This window comes from Cloeon dipterum, chromosome X (genome assembly GCF_949628265.1).
Source record: "Cloeon dipterum chromosome X, ieCloDipt1.1, whole genome shotgun sequence".
Taxonomy (NCBI): domain Eukaryota; kingdom Metazoa; phylum Arthropoda; class Insecta; order Ephemeroptera; family Baetidae; genus Cloeon; species Cloeon dipterum.
The window spans coordinates 28,938,863-28,965,550 of NC_088790.1; the positions used below are offsets into that span (position 1 = coordinate 28,938,863).

General features: G+C 42.1%; 2 protein-coding genes across 3 annotated transcripts; one reads left to right on the forward strand and one right to left on the reverse strand.

Moving 5' to 3' along the window:
• On the reverse strand, positions 1 to 26,222 carry Ubr3 (Ubr3 ubiquitin ligase). Of its 2 annotated transcripts, XR_010575433.1 has the most exons (25): positions 25,591 to 26,222; positions 25,323 to 25,536; positions 24,279 to 24,413; positions 23,925 to 24,160; positions 22,518 to 22,651; positions 22,220 to 22,454; positions 19,508 to 19,687; positions 19,029 to 19,255; positions 18,047 to 18,199; positions 11,680 to 11,861; positions 11,274 to 11,553; positions 11,040 to 11,206; positions 10,741 to 10,981; positions 10,409 to 10,634; positions 10,098 to 10,288; positions 9,301 to 9,718; positions 8,411 to 8,688; positions 8,207 to 8,352; positions 7,539 to 7,915; positions 7,081 to 7,272; positions 6,198 to 6,671; positions 5,228 to 5,487; positions 4,597 to 4,736; positions 4,234 to 4,537; positions 1 to 4,149 (listed from the first exon to the last, which is right to left on the reverse strand). XR_010575433.1 is itself a non-coding variant. In XM_065493271.1 (24 exons), the coding sequence occupies exons 1-24, from the start codon at positions 25,802 to 25,804 to the stop codon at positions 4,420 to 4,422; spliced, it is 5,418 nt and encodes a 1,805-aa protein (XP_065349343.1). In that variant the 5' UTR covers positions 25,805 to 26,222; the 3' UTR covers positions 1 to 4,419. The 2 variants fall into 2 exon arrangements, 1 of the variants encoding a protein (XP_065349343.1); XM_065493271.1 differs by having other exon boundaries at positions 1 to 4,537.
• Positions 15,149 to 17,909, forward strand: orion. The gene is made up of 7 exons (XM_065493272.1): positions 15,149 to 15,675; positions 15,979 to 16,120; positions 16,177 to 16,427; positions 16,495 to 16,772; positions 16,837 to 16,933; positions 17,034 to 17,395; positions 17,561 to 17,909. The coding sequence occupies exons 1-7, from the start codon at positions 15,169 to 15,171 to the stop codon at positions 17,823 to 17,825; spliced, it is 1,902 nt and encodes a 633-aa protein (XP_065349344.1). The 5' UTR covers positions 15,149 to 15,168; the 3' UTR covers positions 17,826 to 17,909.
• Positions 26,223 to 26,688: the final 466 nt, after the last annotated feature.

Genomic DNA, 26,688 nt, shown 5'->3' on the forward strand with positions numbered 1-26,688 from the left:
TTTAAGTTATTTCCATTGTACCTAACAATACGTTTATTCGTACTATTCGTGGTTACAAAATATTTTTCGATTAAAGTAATATGATACAGGGCAACAATTGAATATTATTTTTACATTATTTTACAATAATAAAAAAGAACCTTACAAAACCAATTCATAAATTATTGCCTATTATCTCCAAAATTTACAGCGCTTGAAAACATTTTCCTGTCCTATTCCGATTCCCCTCGTCGCGATCTGTCCAACTGTGTATGCCACTTATTGGGGAAACTCTTGGTTTTGAAATCAAATCGGATTTCAAGTAAGGAGACAGCCATTGCCATTTGAAAAGCACGCTAACTTTCCAGCCAATTTTCTCAAAATATTTCAGTTCTTCTAGGGTCAATTTAGGCTTCAACTGAATCCTAAGGGAAGAGTTGCATTGGCAACAAGCATTTTCCCGGATTTTGCAGTATCAATCCTCTTTAAAATGAGACGATTGCGCGGCATTACCACCGTCGAATAATTGAAATCAGTTTCTTATGCAAACTAGAATTATCATATTAAATATGCCGTAAAAAACGTTGCATTAATTACAATCTAAGGTTAATTAATACAATATGTGTACATATAATCGTAACAACTAGTGTTAGTAGTGTGGTCAGTTTCTGATGTTTACTTTTTGCCTTATTTTATGGCGACCAGTTAAATGACGAAATGAGTCTCAAAAACAGTCATCAAAGCGCGTTTTTCTAGCACTTTAACGGAATCATCTCGGCAACTTCCAAGTTGGAAAATTAAGTTTTGGTTATGTGCTGCAGACCCGCAGTGTTAATTTTGGTTTAGAGAAATTCCTCTTCCAAAATTAAAAAAAAACATGAAATTTTTTATAATTTTGAACTTTTCAACCTCCAAAACTCGAGATCTAAAAATCAAAATTGCAAGAACTAACCTCCGTTGGACTCGTCTCGACCTCCCCTATCCAGCAAGAGTGTTTAGGGGTGCCCCTTTCAACCCCATTAAAACTAAATAATAATATTATAAAAAGGGAAGTTGTGACAAGTCCAACGGTGGGTTTAGTTTTCAAAATTCTGACATTCAGAACTTAAGATTTAGCGGTGCAAAAAACCAAAAACTATAAAGATTTCATGAATTCGTCCTGGTCCCGGTAAAATTGCGCAACTTTCAACAACCAAACGAGAATTTCCTTGTTGCAAGAAAAGGTCAAAAATCAATTCGGCAATGAAAATTTGGCTGTTTGTTGAGCGTTGCGCAATTTTACCGGGACCAGGACGAATTTCTCTTTTTAATTTTGTGAAACCCACTGAAATTTACTTACTGCGCTTTCATTTTTTTGGAAATAAATTATGAAGTTTGGTGCTACCTGTTTTTGAGAGATCACTCGCCTAAAAACTGGTGCAGAGTCACAGCGCATTTAGATTGCTGTGGTAGCGGTGAATACCTCCAACAACAGTAAAATTATCCCAATCATAATTCAACCCTTTGTTGGACCTCACTGGTAATCGCCACTACTACATCAATTACGTTAAAACATGAAATTGTTTTTAACCAAGTATATATACAAAATTATATTTTAAATGTGCGATTAACAATAATCTCCTTTGCTGAAAAATATTTTCAGTACCATAAATATGTGTAAGCATTGGGTGTATACATGAAATTTGAGAGAAAAAATCCATTCTGAAATTTCATCTTTCATTTTCTTTCTCTCTCTAAAAATTATCCAGCATTTCAAAATATTCTCGCCAAAATTCTAAAGTAACCTACGAATATTTAAGCCAAAGATGCGTTAACGCAATTTCGCAACAAAAATTATCCCGCTGGCTCGCATTGTTAAGACATTCCCAGATGTGTTATAAAGCAGGGGAGTTGGGGTGTCTCGAAATGCTCAACTAGCTCAACGGGCTGGTATGTACAGGGGCCGTTAAATTTTTATGTTCATAAAAAGGCCACAGTTTCTCTGCAGCCACTCGGGCCACATGTTAGCCGCTCAAGTAGTGTTTTCAAAACTCAGCAGCGAGTTCAAACGATAAATTAATGTAGATATAGATGAGCAACGAAATTCAAACGAAATTCAAGTGCAAGTTTACGTGCAATAAATAGTGGGTTTTCTTCACAGCGGGGTGGAAATTTTGGCCATACAATTTACCTTTGATTGACATGCTGCGGCTGCGGCAGCGCCCATTGCCAGTATCCCCAACAAAAGGGATTTCAATTTTTGCTAAAGTTGTTCATCAGCGAAAAAATGGAAAATCTACCCTTTTGGTTGGGGATGCTGGCAACTGGCTACACACACTTCGTCATGTTCTCAACATGATTTTAATCGAAGGATACATTTTTTCTGTACAATCACAGTCGCGACGAATACAAATTATTAATTGACTGCCCAATCAACGATTAAATTAATTTCAACAATGAGCAAGAGCGGGACTTTTGGTTAACAAGCACGGTACAAAGTCCACGAATGTGACTAAAAATAGAATAATAGTCAGAGCAGTCTGGCTTGTCTTTACACATTTAATTTATAAAGTTTAACGAAAGTACCGACTGTGCATTTTTAAAACCAGCCCGTTGGCTCGCATTGTTCAGCGGCACTCTCAGGAGTGTCAAAGCCATGGGGGAGGTATTTGAGCAGTTCGGAGATCTAATACTGGCTGCCCAATGTCAGAAAAGGTAAAAAGTGGTTAGTTTAGTGACTCGAAATGCTCAAATTGCTCCACGGGCTGGTTTGCACCTTTCCAGCATGCGTGATTTAGCGTCAGGGGACAAATGTCTAGCGTTTCAAAAAAGTCCTCGGTGCGGAGGCAAGAGGCCCTTGAGTGGGCTGGGTCCCTGTGCGGCCTGGTGCGCCCATTCAATCCGTTCGCGGTGTTATTGGGACCCGGAATTCAGCATTCGTGCCAGTGCAGTGCGCGCACTTCCCGGTCCGAGGACAGGGATAAAAAGAGCAAAAAAAAATATGGTAAAGTTACAGTTTCTGCCGGGTTACACATCTCGCCAGTGATAATGACAATCCCACGTTAAAGTAGGGGTTGCGAAAACTGTAACTCGGCGGCGAAAACTGTGACTTTTCCATACATATTGGGAATTTTCAAATACTGCTTTGAAAACGTTGAGTACTATGCGTTTGCAGGAATAAATATATATCTGACGACTAATAAGCAGGGTTCGCCAATTTTGCAATGCGCAAAAAAACGGCTGGATTTTTCCGAATTTATCCCAAAAATAGTCAATTTTTGCTCCAAATCAGTATGAAATTTCATAAAATTACGTGTAGAGTTAAAATTTTCTGTCTCTTGAAGGAATCTAATACTGATTTTGGGGATTTTGAAAAATCCTACTTTTGGTCATCCGGATCATGAGAATTTTTTATTTCCCATAAGAATGCATGAGTTTTAGAAAAATGCGCAAAATTGCAGAAAAACCCGCAAAAAACAGTTTTTTGCAATGCAGTGGTTTTTTCCGGAAAAATGCGGGTTTTTGCGAACCCTGCTAATAAGAGCCTATCAAAATAGCCTGTCAAATAGCGATGAATTCAATTTACCTTCAGAAGAATCACAAAGCACAATGATGAGAAATTAATATGATTAACAGAGAAAGAACGCACACCGAAAGGATCAATTTCCTCAGTTAGCATTATGTTGCGTCATCTGTTGTAAGCGTTTTGACAAAATAATACTAACTAAACCTATTTTAGCTGGTGACAAAAACTAGATCTGGTATTACGTACAAAGAAATCGTACTTTCACATTTCAGGTTGTACGTTTGTCGCTGCGCAATTAGAAGATTCCGACAGGTCAGTTCTTACAATTCGTCCTGGTAAAATTGCGCAACTTTCAACAACCAAACGTGATTTTCCTTGTAAGAAAAGGTGAGCGATCAATTCGTCAGTGAAAATTTGGGTGTTTGTTGAACGTTGCACAATTATGCCGGGACCAGGACGAATTTAAAGTTATATACAGTATAAGTGACGGACTCTGTCGCGGTTTGCCTCTGCACTAATCACTGGACTGGGCTAAACTATAGCGTCTGTTGGCAACCCGCACTATACAGTCGAAGAGTTCCGGAAACACGTCACTCTATTGGGAGAATCGTACACTATTTTTACAACATTTATTTTCTTGTTGAATATAATGACCAGGCTTCATCCTCGTTGTCAAAAAAGAGAAATTCATTGTCATTATTCCTTTTTTTTGACAGCGAGGATGAAGCCTGGTTTTCTTTATATTCAACATGAAAACAATCTCGAGTGGTCGCATTTTTCAAATATTTATTTTCTTCATTAATTCTGTGGTTAAAAGAGTTGAGCAAGAGCGACGTAGAGTTAATGTCTGATTTGCATCTTATCGTGTAATCAGTCGCATAGGGGGAGGAGAGGTTGGTGAGAATTGATTGCCAGCCACTCGTAAACCTGAGTCTTCATAGCGAATCTCGATGATACACCCACTTCTTGTTAATGTGGTCAAACTTGTGCATCAACCACTGCTGTTCCAGGAGGTTCATCCGCGCTTCACTCAAGTATAAGGGTCTCCCTCTCCTAAAGGAGTTAAATAAATGGGTTAAAAGGTGGGAATAAAAAAATTAAAGGAAACGTACTTCAGATCGCGATCCTCCTCTCCGTAGGTGTCTAGGTAAACCGAGCCCCAGAGGCACGCACGGCTCCCTCGGACGACGATGATGTAGGAAGAGGGAACGACTAGGAAGATGCCGGTACCACCGCCGCATGTAAACGAATGCTGAAACCAAATATCACAATTTAGGAACAAAATTTAAACGTTTTAAATCAGTGAAAAATTAAAGTGGAATGATACAGGGCAACAATGCAAAATTATTTGAATTCTTGGATGCCATAAACAATTTGTTCAGCAATTTGCAATAATAAAAAGGAACTTCCTAGAGTAAAAATTCAAATTTGCCAATTTTCTCCAAAATTTAAAGTTCTTGAACATATTTTCTTGGCATATTTCGATTCCTCTCGTCGAGATCTGTCCAACGGTGTATTGGGGAAACTCTTGGTTTTGAAATTAAATCGCATTTCAAGTAAGGAGACAGCCAGTACCATTTGAAAAGCATGGTAACTTTCCAGCCAATTTTCTCAAAAAATTACTGTGCTTCTTAGGTCAAATTAGGCTTTAACTGAATCCTAAGGGACGAGTTTATGCATTGGCAACAAGCGTTTTCCAGGCTTTTGCAGTATCATTCCTCTTTAAGCATTCGAGTTACGTACCTCGACGGTTTCGAATTTAGTTTTTTTGCAGCAGGGTCCTTTCAGACAGATGGTCTTGGCGCAGAAAAGGCAGAGACTCAACTCGTGTGGCACCGTACCGCACGTAGTGCACTCCCTCTTGTGATAGAATTGAAACACTGGGTCGTATGTAATCGGCATCTGCAGCAGGCGCGGAGGGTTCCACAGCTTGTGTTGGTGCACCAGGTCGCGCATCTCAGACTTGCCCTCGAACACCAGAGTCAACAACTCATGGAGCCATTCTGAGAAATTTAAGATAAAAATTGAATTCATAAATATTTTTATCAAACTGAAATAATTCGAAGAGTGGCCGAAAGTAGTGTGAAACCTTGAAACCGATTAGCCTGAAGCAAAAATTAGCTATCAAGCGTAATTTAAATTTTCAGAAAATTTTGACTTTAACCAAAAGTCGAACTAATTTGTTTTTCCACATTTAAAAGTTTATAACTCGGCTTCTATGCGGCGTAGAGTCAAAATCCAATGCTTGTTGCAATTTGCGTAAAATTCTGCGTTGAATGGTCCAAAAAGCGACCCCGTCCGCCCCTGACACCCCCCAAACTCCCGTTGTATAGTGCTTAACGAAATACATTTTTTTCTCCTACACTTTCTAATTTTCGACACCTCTTCAATGGCGGCCAGAGTTGCAAAAAACCCGCATTTAAATAAAAAAAATAAAGGGCAGTGGTAAATTGCGGTTGTTTTTCTTGCAGGCAATATTTTCACTTCATTTTTCAATAATTTACTAATTAAACTGAAAAAATCTGCAGTAAAGAGGGTATTTTAAGCTGTCCGACCGAAATTTTAGATTTTCACAGAAGAAAAACAGGAAAATTTCATTTCTTGCAATTCTCGCGCAAGAAATTGGTAAAAATTGAGTGGTAAAAACCAGTGGTGAAAAAAACCGGGTGGTAAGCAAATAATGCAATCCAAAAAGAAACAAAAATACACTTACCCATGACACGGACGGGGGGATTAACATGATGCTCCCAATTGAGAGCAGTGGCTGCGTTGAACGTGTCGAGATTCATGCTGTTCGTGCAGAGTTCGAGGAAATGGACGAGTTGGACGAAGCCGCCAGTTCCAGGGGGAATCTCCGGAATGGGCTGTCTGTAGAGGTCGTGGCGCAGCAGGGCGGCTACGCGCAGGAAGGGCAGGCAAAGCTTCTGCACCTCTGCCTCCAAGTCTGAGAGATGCGAGATTTTGTCAGAGAAGCGCTTCGCCGTGTTGTTCAACAGGCCGCAGTCTGGGGGGAAATGGAACATCAGCAGCGATGCGCAACCATAGAGGGTCGTCAAGTCCGACGACCACCCAGCCATATTAAAATTGAAGCTCGATATCTCCTCCATGGACAGCGAGCACAACAGTTGCAACAGGCACTCGAAGTACTGCAGGTTGTACAACGCCCTGATGATGCAAGTGAAGTGTGCTGAAATCACCACGACAAATTTTTAAAGAGGATTGATCGTGAATTTCCCCGCAAAATCCTAAATTAGGTCCTAAGGATCATGAACAGTTAAAAAAATACATAGGTAACGGTGTAAAATTTAGAGAAAATCGGCCTCAAAGTTAGCATTCTTTTAAACGGAGAATTCTCAAAGGATTTTTTCAGTCGCGGTTTTCGCTGAACTTCCGCATTTCCCCAAAAAAGACTCTGGCTGTCCGATAGATCTCGATGAGAGGATTCCAAATCATGTGAGAAAACATAGCCAAGCACCGTAAATTTCGGAGAAATGAAAAACCCAAAAGGCTCGGGTTTTTTAACCTGGTTTAACCCTGGTAGATAAAACTCGGAACCCTGCTTCAGGGTTGGTTAATTCATAAGGACAACTACTTACATTGCTCAAGACGCGGGGGAAGCAGCAGAAGAAACTGCACCAGAAGGGCAGTTGGGTTTCTCAGCAGGATAGGAACTCCATTATGCAAGTGTCCGACCATGGGATCCAGACCGGCCACTCTGTGCCAAACAGGCCACACAGGACTGGTTGCCACGGTTTTCGTGCAATGTGATAGCACCTGCATGAATGGAACTGAAAAGAGAGAAATTGGATTTATAGAATTTCCTGGAATTTTTCTGGAAGTTAAAAAATAAATTAAAAGTGATCGTTGATAAAAAAAACGTCCCACACGAGTCGGCCAATTGAAGTGGAGCTAACTTCACTCTGATCATCTGACTGATGTTGCGTGCGACAAAGAACGATGGGCGGGGCACGGATCAGAAATATTTCCGCGGCTCGATTAATTTAATAAGGAGAATTAAGTAAAGAGCACGTTTCAGTGTCGAATTACTACTCACCAAAGCAAGCTCTCCTCGCCTCAGCGGCACTGTCGGATTCGTCAGGCATGCGCAGGGTGTCGCCTCGCTGAGCAACTTGGATTTCGAGATTGGTGCGCAGCGCCGAATTTGTCAAAGCCAAGAGCGACGGCTCGTCCAGTTTCGCTAAGTTCCAGGTTTCACTCGAGCAGTTTATCACGTCATGCATTGCGCGCTGCATGGCATCGTCCATCGCGCTTTTCCTCTCCGGCACGGGCGGAATGTCCTGCAAATACATCGAGATTTCGACAGACTTCGACACCCTGAGCGAATCTTTCAGATAGTTCTCATCAGACTCCACTGCCAATGGCACAACTGTGTTGCACAGCTGACGGCACAATGGACACGCGAACTCGCCTCTGAAATAGAAATAAAATTCAAGGGTTAAACGACTTGTTGATAATTTGGGTCTTTCATTCAACAAGTTGCCCGAAAGGAAACTGTTTGTGCCGCGGAAATTTGGACCAAATTTCTGCAGCACAAAAAATTGTCAAATGCAAGAACGGAGATGCTGCTTCGGACAAATGGTGAATTAATACACATTTTTGTAGAAATATGCCCTCGCATAATAAGAAAGAAAGGATTTTTCTTATCACAGGGAGATGTAGATGTTTTGATCTCATTTAAATTCAATAGTGCAACAAACTTACTTCTCTATATTTAAATTGGTAGGCTTGTTAGTGGACGCCTTTAACGAGTCGAGGTATTCCCTGAGGCATTTAACGTGGATGTGGTGGCCGCAAGTCAGCACGTGCACACCGCCCTTGCCTCTCAAGTCCATGGTCAATTCGCATTCCTGCAATTTTATTGACAAAAGGAGTTTTGATTTATTGAAACTAAAAAGTGGTACTCACGGAACCAAAGATCGATTTAAGCTGTTCAAAGCGGTTGCCGAAGTCCTTCATCAAGTTGTTCCCCAAGGATTTTTGTAGGGCGGCGCATTCTTCTTCGCACAAAGGCAGGCTGTCCTGCTTAGCGTTGCAATTCTTACTGAATCCCAGAGCTATGGTGGTTTGCACTAAAGCAACTAGGCCCATCGGCTCCTCTTCTGTGCTTGCACTTGTTTTTGAGCAAATCGTGCAAATGTACAGATTCGCGCTTGATGTCTGCTGATCTAACTCCATGTCTTCTTCTGTGCAACAAGAAAGTAAAAAATATTAATAGACATAGAGTTGCAATTAACCCGCATTTTTTAATTCATTAATTAATTTGGTACAATTTTAAAAAAATGCAGTGCAGTGAAAAAAACAGCACAGTTGCTCGCAGACATTGTTTTCAATAATTTTCTAATAATGATCTCGACTTTAAAAATTATCAGAGATAAATTGTTTTAGAAATTCACCAGTTGCATAAACCCTTACTTAGTGTTTGAAGCGTCCAACAGATGGCGCCACCATATACTTTTATAATAAATTTAATTTTAAAGCACATCCGCTGCGATTTCACACTCCATCCTTCTACTTAACATTCTTCACTTAATTTGCTTTCTTTTTACGAGCTGAAAACCAAAATCAATCCAGCCGTTCAAACGTCGGAAATGATTTAGAGTTGGAAAATTAAATTTATCACTAAAGTATACGGTGGTGCCATCTTCATTGAGACGTTCCGACCACAAATCTGGGGCCAAATCGGATATTTCTTTAGAACAAATAATCCGAGGAAGCTGCTTTTTAGCGGCAAATTTCCAAAACACGACATTTAAGTGAATAATGCAATAATTCAATTTGAAATATGAATTTCTCACCTGTTGGGGCCGATTCTTCTACTATTTGCTTAAACTTTTGAGAACTTTTGGCCAATTCTTCCAACATCTTTGAGCGACGCTTTTGGGCTAAAATTGCGCGTTCTTTCCTATGTTCTTCCTCGGTGGCTTTCTGCCTCGCCTCTTCAGGCCACAACTTGCGCTTCATCTGCAGGATGAAGTCCCGGCACGAGGGGTCCAGCTTGCAAATCTTGTGCAGCACTTTCTCGATGTGAAAGGCCATGTCACCGACGCGGCTGTCGCTGGCCGGGTGCGGCTTTTCGTCCGGCCCCCTTGATTGAGGTTTGCAGTCGTCTGGGTTGAAAGAGTCGCTCTTGCCGCTAGCGCGTGATAGAAGCTTCAGCAGTATCGTCAGCATGTTTTCGCCCACACGCACCGACTTGAACTTTTCTTTTGGAGGCTGTTGAGATTGGTTTTAACCATTTATTCGATTAAAATTGAGTTGTGACATTTTAAGCATGTTCGCCAAAACTCGCATTTTTTTCCCGAATAAAAAACACTGCATTGCGGTTTTTTCTGCAATTTTCCGAACCATTGGCATGTAAATTGAAGATTAAAAACTCTCATAGATGGAAAAAAATCAGTGTTCGAAAAACGCCAAAAATTAGGGAATTTAGAATTTATAAAATAAAATAATTCTAGTATAAAACACATCCTACCTTAAATTTTAATATTTTAAATTTAACATTTAACATAGAACCGATATAAAAAATACCAATTTATGCCCCTCAAAAAAGATATGATTTTTCTAATGAAATAAGTAATTGTGAAACACGAACCAGTGCTCTAGCTTCTTCTTCCGAAGAAGAAGAGGAAGAAGAAGAAGAAGCAACATCAACAATCATGTTCTGGCTGGACTCAGCTGCCACCAGCGCTCTCATCTTGGAAGTAGGCTCAGGTGGATTGAACACCTTCATTGCCGTCACTGGAACAAGCTCGTCTCCAGCCCCGGCCCCGAAGTGCGAATAGCCTAAACACATTAATTTGGTAATTAGAACCTATTAGAAATTTAAACTATTTAGTTTAAAAAAAAATCAAGGGGTAAATTTTTCCTAACAGCCTCAAGAAATGATTTTGAATTTAGCATTACCAGCAGGAACGACGGCCATGTGGCATTCAGGAGCATTGTCGAGGGCGAGCATTTCGGTGTCGCGGCAATCGCTAACGACACTCACTATGCCTGGTGGGACTACCTCAGGTATTACAACGTATTCGATATATGTTTTTAAGTTGGCTGAAAGATTATCAGTTTGGAACCAGTTCTTTACGTCGAGGTCGAAGACTACCCCCGACGGCTGAGTAAATTGCTGACAAATCTGCGAAATAAAAGGTGCAGAAATTAGTATCTGAGCAATATTATGTTTGATTTCTGTCGACACAACAAAAATATCTCGTGGATAAATCAAATTGCAAACTACATACCTCGTTACCGGATTTTTGCGCCATCGCATGTTCGACAGCCATTTCCAAAATAAAAATAACTAGAGAAAGTATATGTTCTGGAATATTTTCCGATTTAAGAGCGTGGAACATCGATGCGAAGAGGGTGGCGTGCATTGTTTTACTCCCCACGAGTACGCGCGGGTCAAGGAAAAGTTCAGGAAATGCTTGCGGCAGACGGTACGGCGGCCACGGATTTTTAATTTTATAAGTCTGCTCCGTACTGCGAAAATTGAATGGTTTAAAAATACTGTGAATATTTGAGATAAAATGGTTCCTACTATTTAGTAAAATTGTCCATAGCAGTCTGGACATCTTTTTTCTGGATGGCTCTGAGGGCGATGTGCAGGGGGTCGAATTTGTCTTCCCACACAAATGCCTTTGGGGTGAAAATTCCGTGCTGTAAGGCTCCACTCGGATCCGCGACTGGCTCTTTATACTCCGCAATCTGCACATGAACGAAATAAAGTTGATTGATATTAAATTATTTCATTCTTCTCTTTATTGTATCTCACCAGGACAATTTCGCTCTCCAAGTCCTTGCAAGTATTGGAGATGCAGCGTTCTGGCATCAGGTCCATCAGCTGGCTGTGCGTTTTATCGCCCATGCAGAGCAGAGTGACCAACTCTCGCTGCGACGACTCGTCGTCGGACGGACGCAGTGATGCCCGAGTGCAAAACACGATGCCGAGGAAGGTGAAGAAGCCCTCCATCATCACTCGGTGTTCGTCGCTTTGTGTGAAGATGTCGTTCTCCTTTTTCGGCGACAGACTAAGCCACTCGTGCACACGGAAGCTGTAAAGAAATTCACATAATTATACTAATCAGTTTGCTGAATAAATAATGCTGTGCTGCAATTATAAAAATGGTAACATTTTAGGAGCAATAATTTTATTCTAGACTAACAAAAACTGTACTTACTTTTTGAGAAATATCTCCAGAACAGTCGAGGGATCGAGCTGGGAGGCGCAAACTTGCAGCAAAAATATGTCTGCGTCCACCATAGAATTGCAGAAGTTGCACTGGGCGTATGTCATGGCTTGGCCCTTGATCTGCAATCCGTTTCGCACCCAGAGGTTGTTCACTATTTCGTAGTAAGCGACCTGCAGGACATAAAAGAAACATTCCGTTACCAAAGATCTATTTATTCACAACAAACTGAATTTATTAAGATTAAATATATGTTGACTTTGAGAGCAAAGTTTTATTATTTTTGTTCTAATTTTCCGGCAGCGATGAAAGAGTAAAAGCAAACGGGGAAAAAGCCAGTCCATATTTAGTCATGATTCATGGTTCAAAACAAACGGGCCTATCTCCCTGACTCACTGTTAATACACACACGTGCGAAATGCTCGGGTCTCCGCATTTTGTCCTAAATTCAACTATTTTTTTAGATGAGGAATGTTTAGACATTCCTCCTCGCTGAAATTGTGTTTAAATAATTTTTAATTTAATAATAAAAAAATTTCCACTCCGAGAGGCCTCTCTGAATTCATTTAATTTGTCAATGCCGTTTGCTGAATATGTCCTCTCCATAAAAATAAAACAATCATTGCAAAATTCGATCCCTAAATGTCTAAGTAATTTGCATCAGCCAGGTTAGGAGCAACAAAATTTAAATTAAATTAAATACGACGATTTAAAATTTCGGCCGCAATCAGGCGCCCTTTCTTTCACTTCAGCATCTGTTTTCTGATTCTCAGCAGCTTCCGCCCGGAGGAAAGAAAGAACTGAATCCGCGAATGAGCAGGTCGTTGTGCTTCGGCCTCGGTCACGTGGCCACGCCGGCCGCGCCTGAAGACCGCTTGCTGCCAACGCGGGCTGCAGTCGGTGGGCGCACAACACGCATGGCGCTGATCGTCACCGTTCTGCTGCTACTGGCCGCCTCCGAGGGCGGCCACGCGGCCGTCGAAGAGGTCCGACTCACTCTACAGGCACGGAATATTTAATTTTCTAATTTTTAAGCTTTTCAGGTTGATTTTTTTAATTAGGGTCAGGTGCAAAATTTCATGGGAGATGTTTAAAATATGTCTTTTTAATAAAAATACTAGCTGTCTTATTGAAATAATTTTATTAAAATCAATTTAATATTACCGAAATTTTTAATTCAGGTGATCTCTTTGGTGCGGGACCTGGGAAAGGAGGTGGCCAAGGCAGTGGAGGTGTACGAGGAGTCGGACGCCAAGGAGCAACATCTTTTGAACAGCGTCGAGCGACTCAGTGTCCAGGTGGACGCAGCGGCGAGCCGTTCCGAAGCGGCTGCCGAGTCCGTGGCGTCCGCGCACCTCAGCCTACCGACGCTGGTGCGCTCGCATCGGCGCCTGGACGCGCTGCTGGACACGGTCGGACACGTGGACGGCCTTTTCCGGCAGATGGCGCACTACACCAAAGGCCAGATCGAGAGGCACACCTTGGAGGACTTGGCTCATTCTGTTGTGTCCCACGGACACGGCTCCGTCCGCAGCAAGCTCGCAAGTTTGCACCACGCCCTCCTCGGACAGCCGGCTGCCAAAGGGCTGGACGCTGGACTTCTAGACCTTTTTCGCAAGGCCGTAAAGGTAACGACGATCAATGTTTTTTTGAAAGCGGTCAACAGATGGCACCACTAATCATTTTCTTTTACATGAACAGCCAATTGCGAGAGAAACGACAGGAAGGATTTTTGTTTTAATTTAATTTTTTGGCTTTCTTGTTTATCCAAGAAAACCACGTTACTTTATTAAGTCCATTAATACGCCACCAGTTTACGACTCAACCAATTGATTTTGAGTGAAAGGAAGCTCATCTGAAAGTCCTTGCCTTTAATGTTAGATACTTTTTGCGCTCATTTCACATTCAAACCACCGAAACGGTAATAAAAACAAGTCGGCTTAGACTTCGCAGCCCTGACTCGACTATTTGAAACAAAAAGACGGTGCTTTTTCTAGCCAATTACGACAACAGCTGCTGTCACCAAACACCAAACACACCGAATTTAGAATTGAGCAAAAGCGTTGGAGCGAGGCTCTGAAAGCAGGGGTGGCGTGACGAATTCGGCCTTGAACAGTGTAACAATCGGTCTGGCTCGACGCTACATTACAAATAATGCATCTGATATCCCCCGAGAGCCGTTTAATACGCTTTAGAACAGTTGTGCTCTCGGAAAAGTCAGAGCTGCTGCGTTGAAATGCTTTCCGCGAAGCGCGCGACCTTGCAAAACGACAACACTGCGTCAGCTCTTTACAGAAGAACTTTAATTGGCGTTTTTCTGACGCACAGTGCGCGGTCATTAAGTTTATCTCGAGTTCACAGACTGCGTTTGACCAGCAAATTCGGCCTCAGAGCGTTTGAAAGTGAAACATTGATTTTATTGTAATGTAAATCTGCGGCGGAAGAGAATTCGGTTCAAATATCCGTGGCCGTATCAAAAGCACAGGATGCTGCGGGTCACGTGAGCGTACTCAACGAGTGAAAGAAACTGCTCCTCGTGGCGCACGTATTTTTTATGAATATTACACACGCGGCCACGATTATCGAGAGAGAGAGAGACGGCGGCGGCGACGACTTTCCTCTGGCTGGCGAGCCACTATATTCAGGCCGCGAGAAGAGAAACTGTGTCCGAACAATGCAAACATGGCAATTATTCTAGGTTTTCGATTAGTCAGGACGCGGTTGTTGCGAAATTTATACCGAGAGCAGCCGCGCAGGAGAAGAAGAAAGAACGGCTGGCAAACTAATATGTATTAGCTCGTCCCCGGAGTGAGTCACGCGCCAGCAATCGAGTCTAACTGCATTTTATTGCTCTCAATCAGATCGTTGACCAACAATTGACTAGGTCGGAAGGAATGCGTGCAAAGCGAATCGCTCGCAAAGCAAGAAAATGAAATGTTGTGTCGCCCGAATTTTTCTACGCATTCTAAGAATTTTATATAACGGAATGGTTTTCTATAGAAAATGTAGTCATTGCGTGAGTTGAGGTTTCCCAATCAGTTCTTGGTAATTACAGTAGATTGATTATTTCACTTATCATCGGGTTGAATCACGAGTTTCCATTTCCATCCCTCTGATTAACGACACTAATTTCCGTCAACATATATAAATATAATGACATGAGAAACAACGCACCGACCTTGCCGACAGCGAGAGAGGCTACGCATGTGCGAGAAAAAACGATATCGATACTAAGTTAAATAAATAAATAAATAAATAAAAGAGACGTGAATAATTAAAAATGACGAAATATTGTTCCAATGAAAATAATAGATTAATATACAGCAGCGATGTTTAAATTTTCCAAACCAAAATAAGGTTCAAAACCCAGAGAATTAAAACGGGTTTAAAGAAGGGGTATCGATACAGAAATATCGATATAGAAAGTGCGGGGAGAGCGAACCAGCGAGCGAGTTGTCAGTCAGTCGGTGAAGAGTAGCGATGGAGTGGCAACGTGTGTTACTGGCGCTGCTTCTCGCGTTTGGAGTTGCGTCCGGTTCGCTGCTGCCGCGTACGACTGACGTGTCCGTGGCAGAAGCGCGCCGTCAGCTGCTGGACACTGTGTCCGACCTGCGGCGTCGATCGGAATCCGAGCCGAGCTTCTCAGTGCGCGATGTGACCAAAGCCTTCCAGTCCGTGGACGACGAGTTGTCCCGCGTTGACGCTCAGCCGTTGCCGGACGCCGCGACGGGCGTCCAGCTCATGTTGGACGGTCTCTGGCCGTGGGCGAGCGCCCTGTCCGAAGTGCGGACGACCGACGCGTGGTACCAGAAGGTGCGCGACGTGTTCCGCGGCGCCGGCGACGGCCTGGAAGACACGGCGGCCGCCGTGGCCGCTCCCAAGCAGTCCGACAAGGCAATCGACGCGGCAATGCTAAGGCTGCACGAGGTGGTCGTCCGGCCGGACGCAAAGGGACTCTTCAAGGGTGTGGCCGAGGCCGCGACCGAGGTGAACAAACCGTTACAAGCGTGATTGTTTCCAAACTGCGTTGTGCTAGATTTCTTTAATTGATCCTTTGAACAAAATTACAGAATTAAATCGGAATTTTTACTTCGGCCAGATTTAAATTTAGAAATGGCGTAATTGGAGCGATCAGCAGCGAGGAAACTGATAGCACATTACGCTCGGTACAGTTTGACCCTGAAGTGAAACAGAAGTCGGGTTATCGCAGAGCTAGAATGACGAAAACTCAGTTCCGTTTGGCGAGAGTGAGCGGCGGCGTGAATCAGCTTTCGGTCTTTGTTGTTGCAGGAGTCGGGAAGTAAAGTGTGTGCCCTGGAGCAGTCGCCGCAGCAACTTATCTACAATCTGTACAACCTGGTGGCACTCGCTGAGCTCAGAGGATACGCGCTGATGCAATTCTCGTGGATGATTCTCAAGCAGTACGAAAAGGGTAAACAATAAATAACAGAAATTTTTAAATTAAAATTTAACTGAGGAAAATTGCAGGAAATTTCACGCGTGAGGCGGAGCTGCTGCAAGCCAAGACTGAACTGCGATCGGCAGAAAAAGCCGCGGCGGCCAGCGAGGCCATGAAAGAGGCCAGCCGATTCGTGTGGCGCTGCGACCCCAAGCAGCACGTCGAAAACGAGACCTACGTCCAGCTGACCGAGCTGCTACAGGGTTATGTGCAGAACGAAGTGGACCTCAATCCCAAGGCCTCCTGCGGCGAAAACTGCGCTTACTACACCTACGCCAAGGTGAGCAAAGCCAAGTCAAGATAATTTTTTGTTGTAATTAAATCCACATTTCTGATTATGATTTCAGGTACACGGTTGCTACCACAACCAGTATTGTAGCAAGCAACGAAAGTGCGCCGGACGCGTGTTCGACTGTCAGTTCGTCGACTCTGATAGTTGGGTCTGCCCTTCCGAGCAGCCAAGTCGGCGTTACGACTATATCGAGTTTGAGAATGGGCGTGTCCTGGGCCGGCCGGGACACTGCTCCCGCGGTACCACCAAGGTGGACAGCTGGTGGCGTTGGCTCTTTTGGCACTGCTCCTACTGCTTCTGCACTTGCGATGATGACGGACCCAACTCAGACAGGTGGGAATATTTATTTTTTAATTCATGTTGACACAAAAAAATTAAATAATTTTTTTAATTCCAGATACATTAGTCTGCGTCCGTCCCTGGCTAACGTTTCCGCTGGCTACGCGGTTATAGGAATGCGTTTCGTCAAGCTGAAGAGAGTGGTGCACGTGCAGGTGCGTAATAATTAAAAAAATTAAACTAGAATGGGTGAGACATCCGGCGCAAAGGGACCAATTCAATCAGTCAACTAAATAATTTCTTAAATAATTTCAGGTTCGTCAGGCGCGAGTGGGGCCCAGGGGCGTGGTGGAGGCGGCTTCTGCGGAGTGGCTGCCGCTGGAGGCATTCGACGTGGCGGCGACGGCGCCGGGACGCGACTACCACAAAATGGATTACGAACAACGCTCCATGGACCTCGACGACCTGACGGCGCCGCCGGGCTACGTGCTAACCGGAGTCAGGTTCAGGCGCATCGGCACCCACCTCAACCCCGAGATCCTCGCCACGCCCATGGACATGGCCGCCGGCACGCTCAACGCCGACGCCAGCCTTTGGATCGGCAACGACAACACCGACGCCGCCGTCGACGAACCTCGCACCGGAGTCCCACTCACGCTGCCGGATGTGCCCACCAGGTGATTAAGAGAAATTATTTTAATTATATTGGTTATTTAAGTTTATTGTAACTAATTTTTCAATTATATAATTTACACCCTGTTAAGGCTTTTTAGTATATGAAAAGAATCTAATATTAAAAATAAAATTAAATTAAAGTTAAATTAATTTTGAAATTCTGACAGGTCTGTGGCATTGTCCGAGCCGGACTCGAAGCACGATCAGTTCGTAACTTTCACGCATACGGATGTTAGCAAGGACGCGGCGCAGACAACAGTACCGTTTCTGGACGCGCAGCCGGTGGCACCGGAGCCGCCGGTGCTGCTGTCCGGCGCCGGAATTTACCACAAGGGCCGCAGAGGCTACGGCGGTTTTGTCGGCCTTCGGCTGATCACCTACGACTTCAGTGATCTCCTCGGCGCCAATCGCACCGACGCTCCGCTCAACTGACTGCTACCATTTTTCCATAATTTAACCGCGCGTAATTAATTGTAAATATAGATTAATAAAATATTTTGTAAGGAAAGACAATAAGTCCCTGACTTTCAATTGAATACCAAAAAGTAAACAGCCCGGATGATATTACTTTCGGTTGTTGAACGGATTTTAGGGTCAAAGCATGAAAAACCAAGTTTCACATTCGACAGAAAACGAAAGTGAAATTCCCTTACCTGGGTGCGGAGCGGGTGCGTCATGATGAGCTTCAGGGTATCACTTGAAGGCATGATTTCGTGGAGTTGTGCCCCCTGCTTCAATGCCTGGCATAAAAACGCGGCGTAGAATCGGTGCAGGGGCCAGTGGAACGACATTTGCAGGCTGTCGATCTGTAACAATTCAATCGGGATAAATTAATGACAATTTATATATTCAAATTAAAATTTGATTGATTCATTTAACAAGCAATATTAACTTGAGATATAATTGGCTATTTTTTCTGCGCAGTAGACTTCATAGATAAATTTGTTTAAAAGAAATTTTAAAACAATACGTGATGCAAACAACACATTCCAGCCATTTGAAGCGAGTCAAAAAATTAAGATAAATGATATGAAAGGCGGAATTGAGTGTAATTATTTCTAGGTGCGATTAACATCGCAATTGACAACGACAGGCAAAATTACAACTCATGCTCTGGCGGGTTTAATGCGCGAAATAATTGCCAGGTGTTGAAGATTGCGTTGCCAGGCGCAAAAAATCCAGCGCTGGCAAGACGGCAATCTGCGTTTTTCTGTCGCACAGCAGTTATAACCAAAGCTCACAAGAACAGCGGATGATCATCTGTGCTTTTCATGGAATATTCGAAACAGGAAAATTAAGGTTTGCACTGTTTGATGCAAATAAAAACTCAATAATTTAACAGATGCAAATAACAGTTAATTTTTAAAACCTCTGCTCAACCCAATAACACCCCTGAGTGGCCGCAGAGGCGCAAAGGGGCTTGGGCCCAATTTGGCCATCTTTTTGCCTCCTCCCACAAGACAATTGTCTGTAAAACCAACCTGTTGGGCTATTTGAGCATCTCAAGACACTTAACTAACCATCTTTTGCAATCTCTGACATTGGGCAGCCAGTATTAAACCCCTGAACTGCTCAAATATCTCCAACGGGCTTTTTAAAAGTTCAGGGAAACAAATTACACGAAATGGGGCTTACTTCGGAGTCGACAGTGAGTCCTATTGCTGCGAACCACCTCTCCAAGGCGTCCAGACAGCTCCTGAGCACTCTTTTTGTCAGGTCGATATCTCCTGCGTCGGTGAGGTGCGACACCAACGACCACATTGGGTAGGCACTGGCCTCGAGCTCGGCAGAGAAGGCTGCGTAATACGTGCTTGGCTCAAACTCAACGTGTCTTTCCATCTCTCGCTTGTTCAAGTTCATTCCTGCAAAAAGTGACAGATTTTAGATCACATCTCAAAATTTAAATCAATTAGCAAACTATTTATTGTTTCAAGCATAATATAATTTTTAAAGAATGTCACAACTTCCCAAAACGTAGTCGCTAGCAATAAGTGCGAGCTTCAACTTTGGTCCCTTGCTTCGATTTAGCACATTTTACTAGCCAGAAACACATAAGTGGACAGGCTGAACATTAAAGTGCTTTTTAACCCGTTCGAATCCCTCAATAATCTTACCTTGCATCAAGGAGAGAAGGTCCAGCCACTCACTCAAAAGATTTGGATCCTCCAAGAATGTGAACGCAACGTCCTTGTGAGAGAGGACGTTGTTCAAATCGGACACAAGCGGCCAGTAGCAGTGGTCCTTCATCACCCGCGTTTCGCAATCAATCACTTTATGTGGGTTTTGTTTTCCCTCTGTCAACAAAAATTATGAATGTTATTTTAGTTCAAAGAATTCAAATTATCTGAGGACATTTTACTTTGCATGTACATTTTATTCCAATTCGTGTCGAGGTGAAAATTTATGAAGGATTTGTATTTTTAAATAATTAATTAATTATGCATTAAAAAGAATAACAGAACCAATTGTTCAATTCCCGACAATGTAGGCGCCACCTTTTCCCCCACTATCACCTTTTGTAAAACGCGACCCCTCTGAGCGCTAGCGAGCGGCAAGGAGCCGGAGGAGATCATTGTAAGCTAGGCCGTCGCGAGCGGCGGGCGTCGTTTCTGATAATAAATACTCAAATGATAAGAGGAGTTGTGTAATTGTTTGAGATCACCTGAAGGAAAGTAAGTTGACTTAAAGCAATTCATTTAAATAACGTAAATCTCCGTGTTTGAGCATTGTCCGTCTGACAGTGACGGAGTTAGCCATTTGAAATTCCTCTCCTTTTTTAAAATTAGTTTATAGAACAACAAGTACAAAATATTAATTCTTCGGGGGATATTGCAGTGACTGGTCTCGCCGCGAATCGATATTCTTAACAAGATATATGAGGCTGAATAGAAGCAAGCAAGGACGCTTTTGACAATATTTGTCGTGACACAAATCATTACGCACAAAACAATTTCAGGGAGACCTGCTTCCTCAGAGGGGAAACCCTGACAAAGGGCGGCTTTTAGGTTGTGGGTGGCCATGAATATGCAATTTTTCCTAAAAGCGTTCCGGCGTGTTTCAAAAAGTTATTTTATTATTTCTGCCTTCCTTTCTTAAAAGTTTTTTCACGCTCTCAATAATAGCCTCAGGAATCGGGCAAGCATGTGCCGCAGGGGAGAGAATATGAAACGAAATATCATGGCTTTAGCAGGGGGGTCGGTCACCTGAATAGGCAATTCTTCCATTAGCTGAGTAGCGTCTATCGGGAATCGGGAGTGAATAACATGACCTTAAAATGTACCCTGGTGTGTTCAAGAACATGATTTATTTTTCATATTGCATCATGGGTAAAATTATAGCTCAAAATTTGACGCATACGAGGGAGTTGACCGCCAATAAATTGCGTAATCAGTAAAAGAATAAAAAGAAAGCTGAATTGATTCAAGTGCTCTAGAATTTTTCGGAACTTTTTAGCAAATAAAAAAACATGACAAGCGAAATTGAATTTTTATGGCAAAAGTTCAAGCTCAGATTTACCCTTTTTATTATTATTAATAATAAGATTAAAATCATCTCTAATGTTTTCCAAAAAGTTAATTTATTTTTAAAATATTTCAGTAAAAAATTTACCAGAATTGAAGAAAACCAAATTGCTAGATTTTTTACCCCTCATTGTCGCTTTATAAAATAACCATTAAATATTAGTCATATTATTATTTTGAAAATAAATAGTTTTGACTTTTCTTGAGGGATGAGAGCCACTGAACCCCTCCCTTTCCTCGAATAAAAATTTCTTGACAAGAAAGGAACAATTATAGACTTTGTAGAGCTTTGAGTGAGTACGGTGAAGGATTCGGGCGATATTTTTCTTCAGGAGAAAAAATATGAAGCCTTTATTTTGGAGGATGATCTGAAGGAGTGGACAAGAGTGTGATTAATGGTCAACACAAGAAGAGCAAAACCTCAACCAACCCTTGCTACTGTTCAGCCAAAAATACCGAATTGAGGCGATTGAGGTGCATGCGGTGGTAGAAATGGGATTCGTAAATTCGTAGGATAAAGGGAGCGCGGGAAATATAGCCATTGCATTCAATAAATAGTTTTGCGGGGGTGGTATAAAGAAGACAAATAATGCAGCAGGTGCAGGGTTATTGTGCACTATATGTTTTGATCAACGTACACCACCTGCAAAATGTGAGTGTTGTTTGAGGGAATTGTGCAAGCATTAGATGGACGACCGGTCCGTGATGTTACGAAAAAAAATAAATCCAATATAATATATATCCCTCAAGACTACGAATTTACGCTGCTCGTAAATCTTTATCCCTAAAAGGCCTGAACAAGTATTTTTGTCTATATTGTTGGCTCCAATTGAAATGAAACAAAGTAAACAATTCATCCTAAAAAAAACAAAAGTTTAAGCTAAGTTTGTTGCAACAAAGATGAGAAATGAGGAATTTAATAGTACTTTTAGGAAATCACCATTTTTTAAGACTTCCCGCGGCTGTAACTAAAGGGGTTTATCGGCATTTCAAAGAAAATTTATTACTTTTAAAGTTTCCATTGACATTAGTTGCATTTCTCTTGTTTCCCCCGTGAGCGACATTCCTTGGCATTTGTCGCTTCAATAGCAAAACAACAAAGTAAAATAAAGCTTTGTAGAGTGAATATAGCTTTTGTTGAGAGTTGATAAATTGAAGGTTCATAAAAGGGGTTGAAAAGTTTTTGTAGAGAAATGCACCAGGAAATATTTTCGAGCTCGAGAGAAGGAAAAGCTCGCAACACCTAACGCGATTTTTTAATTAATCAGGCTGAAAATGTGAAAATACTAAACTGCATAAACTGACCTCGGTAGTTGATGGCGCTGTCGATGTGGAGGTCTCCCAGCATGTGTCTAAGACCAATAATCATGACGTGCAGCAAGTGGTACTCCTTGGTCATTTTCTTGGCGAAATTTTCGTTGGAGAAGACCTGCACACTGACGTGAACGACCCTGTTGGAGAGAGGGTCGGGTTCGGCGCTTCGCGCAAGAATCACAGCAATTCGACTATAATGAATTATGAACGCCTCTGTCATCGCCTCCTAAAAAGGAAAAAGGGTAGAAATTTGTTATTTTACGATTCATGATGATGAATGAAGACGCACCTTGAACACCGCGTCTGTAAATAGATTGAGAAGCAGACACACTATTCTCTGTGGGAATTCCATCTTCACGATCCAGAAGTTGAGTTCCTCAAGGAACGTCAAGTGCACCTTACGTTCGAGCTTCTGCCTCATTGCTGAAACATAGGGAGGGAGAGTTGTCGTTAATGATCTAATTTAATAATATTTAAGGTAAATTTAGATGATAATGAATGAGGATTTCTCTAACACGGAATAAAAACCACGCGAGTCCGTTCGAATCCACATTTTTTAAAAGAAATGGAGTGTATTATTATATTGGTTTGTGGCGCCTTCTCGCCACTACTGTCCTACTACTTTGCATTTAACCTGTATGTATCGCCAGGTGGCAGTACAAAGGAGTGCAACAAACAGTGCACCCTTACTGCACCTTCTCCCCACTGCACCTTAAGCCTCGCACGACAGCAGTCGCAACACAATATTCTCTCTCCGGCTAGGATGAGTTTTCGTGCGAGAATGTTCTAGAAAATTTGATCTCGAATTAATAAGACCCGAACTACGGGGTAAGTGTAATAATTGTTTGTATTTGAATCTGATGTTTTTATTGTTATGATCATTTATTGTATTTGTGATTGTTGATTATCTAAGTAATTTCACAGTCCTGATCTTGGTCCTGATCTTGATCTTAATTACTAAACCACGAGACATGAATAAAAGACGAATTACTACAATGAGAACTACGCAAAAGAATTTTTTTGTTTATTTTTAACCAGATTCTAGCAGGCAATGTTTGCACCTCAGTTTTCAATAATTTTCTAACTTCGACTTCAAAAAATTTTGAAAAGTATTTTTTTTTAAAAATTAAGGCAGCAAAAAGTAATGAAAATTAGGAAATTTGCGGTCGGGGTGGGCAAAATTACCGCAAGTCAGATTTATTTTGCAGAATATGAGTTAATTTTAAATACCGTGGATATTTAAATGCATTGAAAATAAAAGAAAATTTTTAAAATTGTTTTTGACACCGTGGGCGGGCGCACTCGTGCCCTGAATATCGGGTCTAGGCGCGCTCAAGCAATAAGATGAGTTAAAAAATCGGGTTCAAGCGAATTAGAGATTATTTGAATTGATATAAGCAATAAAAAATCTGTTCTACAAATTTCAAAACTTTAAAAAGGAAATTTAAATTTTCTCCAAATTTTGGCCAAAAGCTTTTAGGATAACTCATTGACGTGTAAAAAAATTAGACACTCCTCGCCATTTGAGAAGCGAGCAATTTTTGCATAAAGCTATCAAATTTTAATTCCAAGCAAACAACATTTAAATAAAAATTTCTCTGACCAATCAATTTTGATGATAAGAAAATGGAATAATTCATATACCCTAAAACATGCATTTTTGCGGCTAGCCAAAATTTTTGCAGACTTTTCCTACCTTGAAATCTGGGAGGTACTTCAGGGAAGGGAAGCGAGTGGACGGCTTCCAGGTAGCCTTGGTGACTCTGTCGGAGCAATTCGTTGTCTTCTCTGTCAGGATCGACCAGGTGCTTGTAGACTGCCTGGTCGATAAGTGCGGCAGCCATCACTCGTCGCATCACAGATCCCATACTGCTCAACTCATGCAGAAATTCAATGAACTTGTCTATAGCGGGCTTGGCGTCAGGTGTGTTGCTATAAAAATACGGCTCGCATGAATATCGCTTTCAAATTAAAAATGAGTGATAAGAAAACACTCTTTGTTTTAATTGACATATTAATAGGGTTTCAATTTTTGTAGATTTTGTCTCACTTGTGTAGCCGGAGTAGCTGAATGAGCCACAGGATGAGTTTTGGCATTATTGCCTCGGCAACGCAGATCAATTTTTTTGGCACTGACTTTGTACCGTTTTTATCCCCTGCATGATGTCCATGGTCCTTGCAGAAGCTGAAAATGAAATAAATAAATAACCGTTCTCAATATGGATTAAGAAAAGCTAGAAAATAAATATTAAAAACAAAAAAAAACTATTAATTGCCCATAATAACAATCAGTTTATCTCGAGGAATGAATTTCTGATAATTTTGGAATTTTAATGTGACTATTATCTGACGAAAGAAGCTCGTAATGATAGAAATATAAAAAAAATATATAAATCGAGATGACACAGGAATTTTTTATATTTTTAATTTTTTATCCGAAGAAAATCTTAGCGCACGTGGCAGTTGCTCCCCAATGCGTTTGGCGACCTTAAATTTTATAGATCTGATGGCAACGCATTCTGCATCTCTGTTATACGTTGCGAAAAGTAAATAAATGGTCCTTTTTTAGGACGCTTTCTGATATCTTGCAAGGCACGTTTGAGGTTTTAAGGTTAATAATGGATTTCCATAGTTATCATCAGAAAACCCAAGTGAAATAAATTTGCTACTAATAAAATAACTGACAAATTGACCAGTTGCATAAACCCTTAGTTATTAACCAACATATGGCGCGACCACAGACTTTTTTAAAAATTTTGTTTTAAGCGGTTTTAAGGCATTTCCGCTGCGATTTCAGACTCAATCTAGCTATTTAACTTTTTTTAATTAATTTGCTATTTTTTGACGTGCTGAAAACCAAAATCGGTTCAGCCATTCGCCGTAGAAACGTTGGAAAAGATTTTTTTATTTCAAAAAATAGTTTTTCACGATTCTACGGCGATTGGCTGAACCGATTTTGGTTTTCAGCACGTCAAAAAATAGCAAATTAATTTAAGAATGCACAGTAGCTAGATTGAGTCTGAAATCGCAGCGGAAGTGCCTTAAAATCGAAAGTCTACGGTGGCGCCATCAGAAGGGTAGGTTATATATTTACCCCGACTCTTTCATCACGTAAACATCACCGCAATCGCATGCTCCGCCGGCCTGACTGAAGAAAAAATTCCAGTCGTGGTTTGTGTGGTCGCCCAATCGGAAGCAGGGTTCGCAAAGACTCATGCACGGTGAGATGCTGCACGTTCTGCATCTGAAGGCGACGTAGTCCGCTGTCCAGACTAGGCCGCAAATTTTGCCGTCGTCGAATTCTTTAACTGCGGGGGCACGTTAAAATCAGGGTTGGGAAAAATATATAAGCAAGTACTCACGTTGTTTTTTGAAGTTTTCTACATCGTCGCCACAACACACGAGACTTCTGCACCACGCGATCGTATCGCCGAAGGGTCTTTTAAACGTCAGCACTACATCAATAACAGCGAACAGTCTCGCCGTATTTCCTTCATGGCACTCATCTGCCAGAAAGCGAGATGCCTCCTCTTTGCCCAAACTCATTAGTTCTTCCACGTCAGATGGTACAGCCATGGCTGAAGAAATTTAAAATGTCACTTGGACTTGAAAGTTCAGGCAAACCAGGCAAACGAGGCCTTCGTCGCTATCACACGGACTCTCACTATGTATCACACGGATATCACTTTGTGCTCGGCAGGTAACGGACTCTTAGGCGCACTAAGGGATGCGTATCCAGGCGTTTTGAAAATCGCAGGCTGCAAGCAGTAATCAACATTCCGCGTTCAACACGGCAAATGTGGCTCGCCCGTAACTAGTCGACTAGACTCACGAACGAAAGATCGGTGAACATTTTTTAGGCATTTCGATCTGTGCCGACCGTGACTGATCTGAAGGAAATGGAGGTGTAATTTAGTCCGCCGCTGGGGCAGTTGGATCCTCTTATTCCTTCGTGACAGTGAGCACTACTAACACTCAAGCTTCGTCTGCTCCGTCATTGTATTTCAAACTTTCGCAGTTGTGAGGCAGGCGGCGCTGGCGCAGCCAAAAAATTATGTCGGGGGGGTAGGAGTAAGAGGCAAAAGGATACGACAGTGTTTCTGGTGTGTATCGTTATACGCACGTTTTATCTACCGCCCTGTTGCTACGGGAACGAAACAGTGCAAATAGGGAAAATAGGCCGTCGTGCCTGTCCTGCTGTTGACGGAATACTATGGTAGTACAACAGTGTTAATGTTGTGTCCATGTTTCCAAGAGAGTATTCCACCACCGGACGACATTCCTGGGTCAGATGCACACTTAATGGACAGCGAATTCATCCAGTTTGCCATTGGCAACAGGGCGATAAAAAGCAACGTGAGAATAGCGGGGAAACTTGCACGTGAATTGCTGTCGTATCCTCCTCTTCGTGGGATATGAACGTGGGTGGGGCTAAAGCCACGAAACATCGAGGGGCGTGT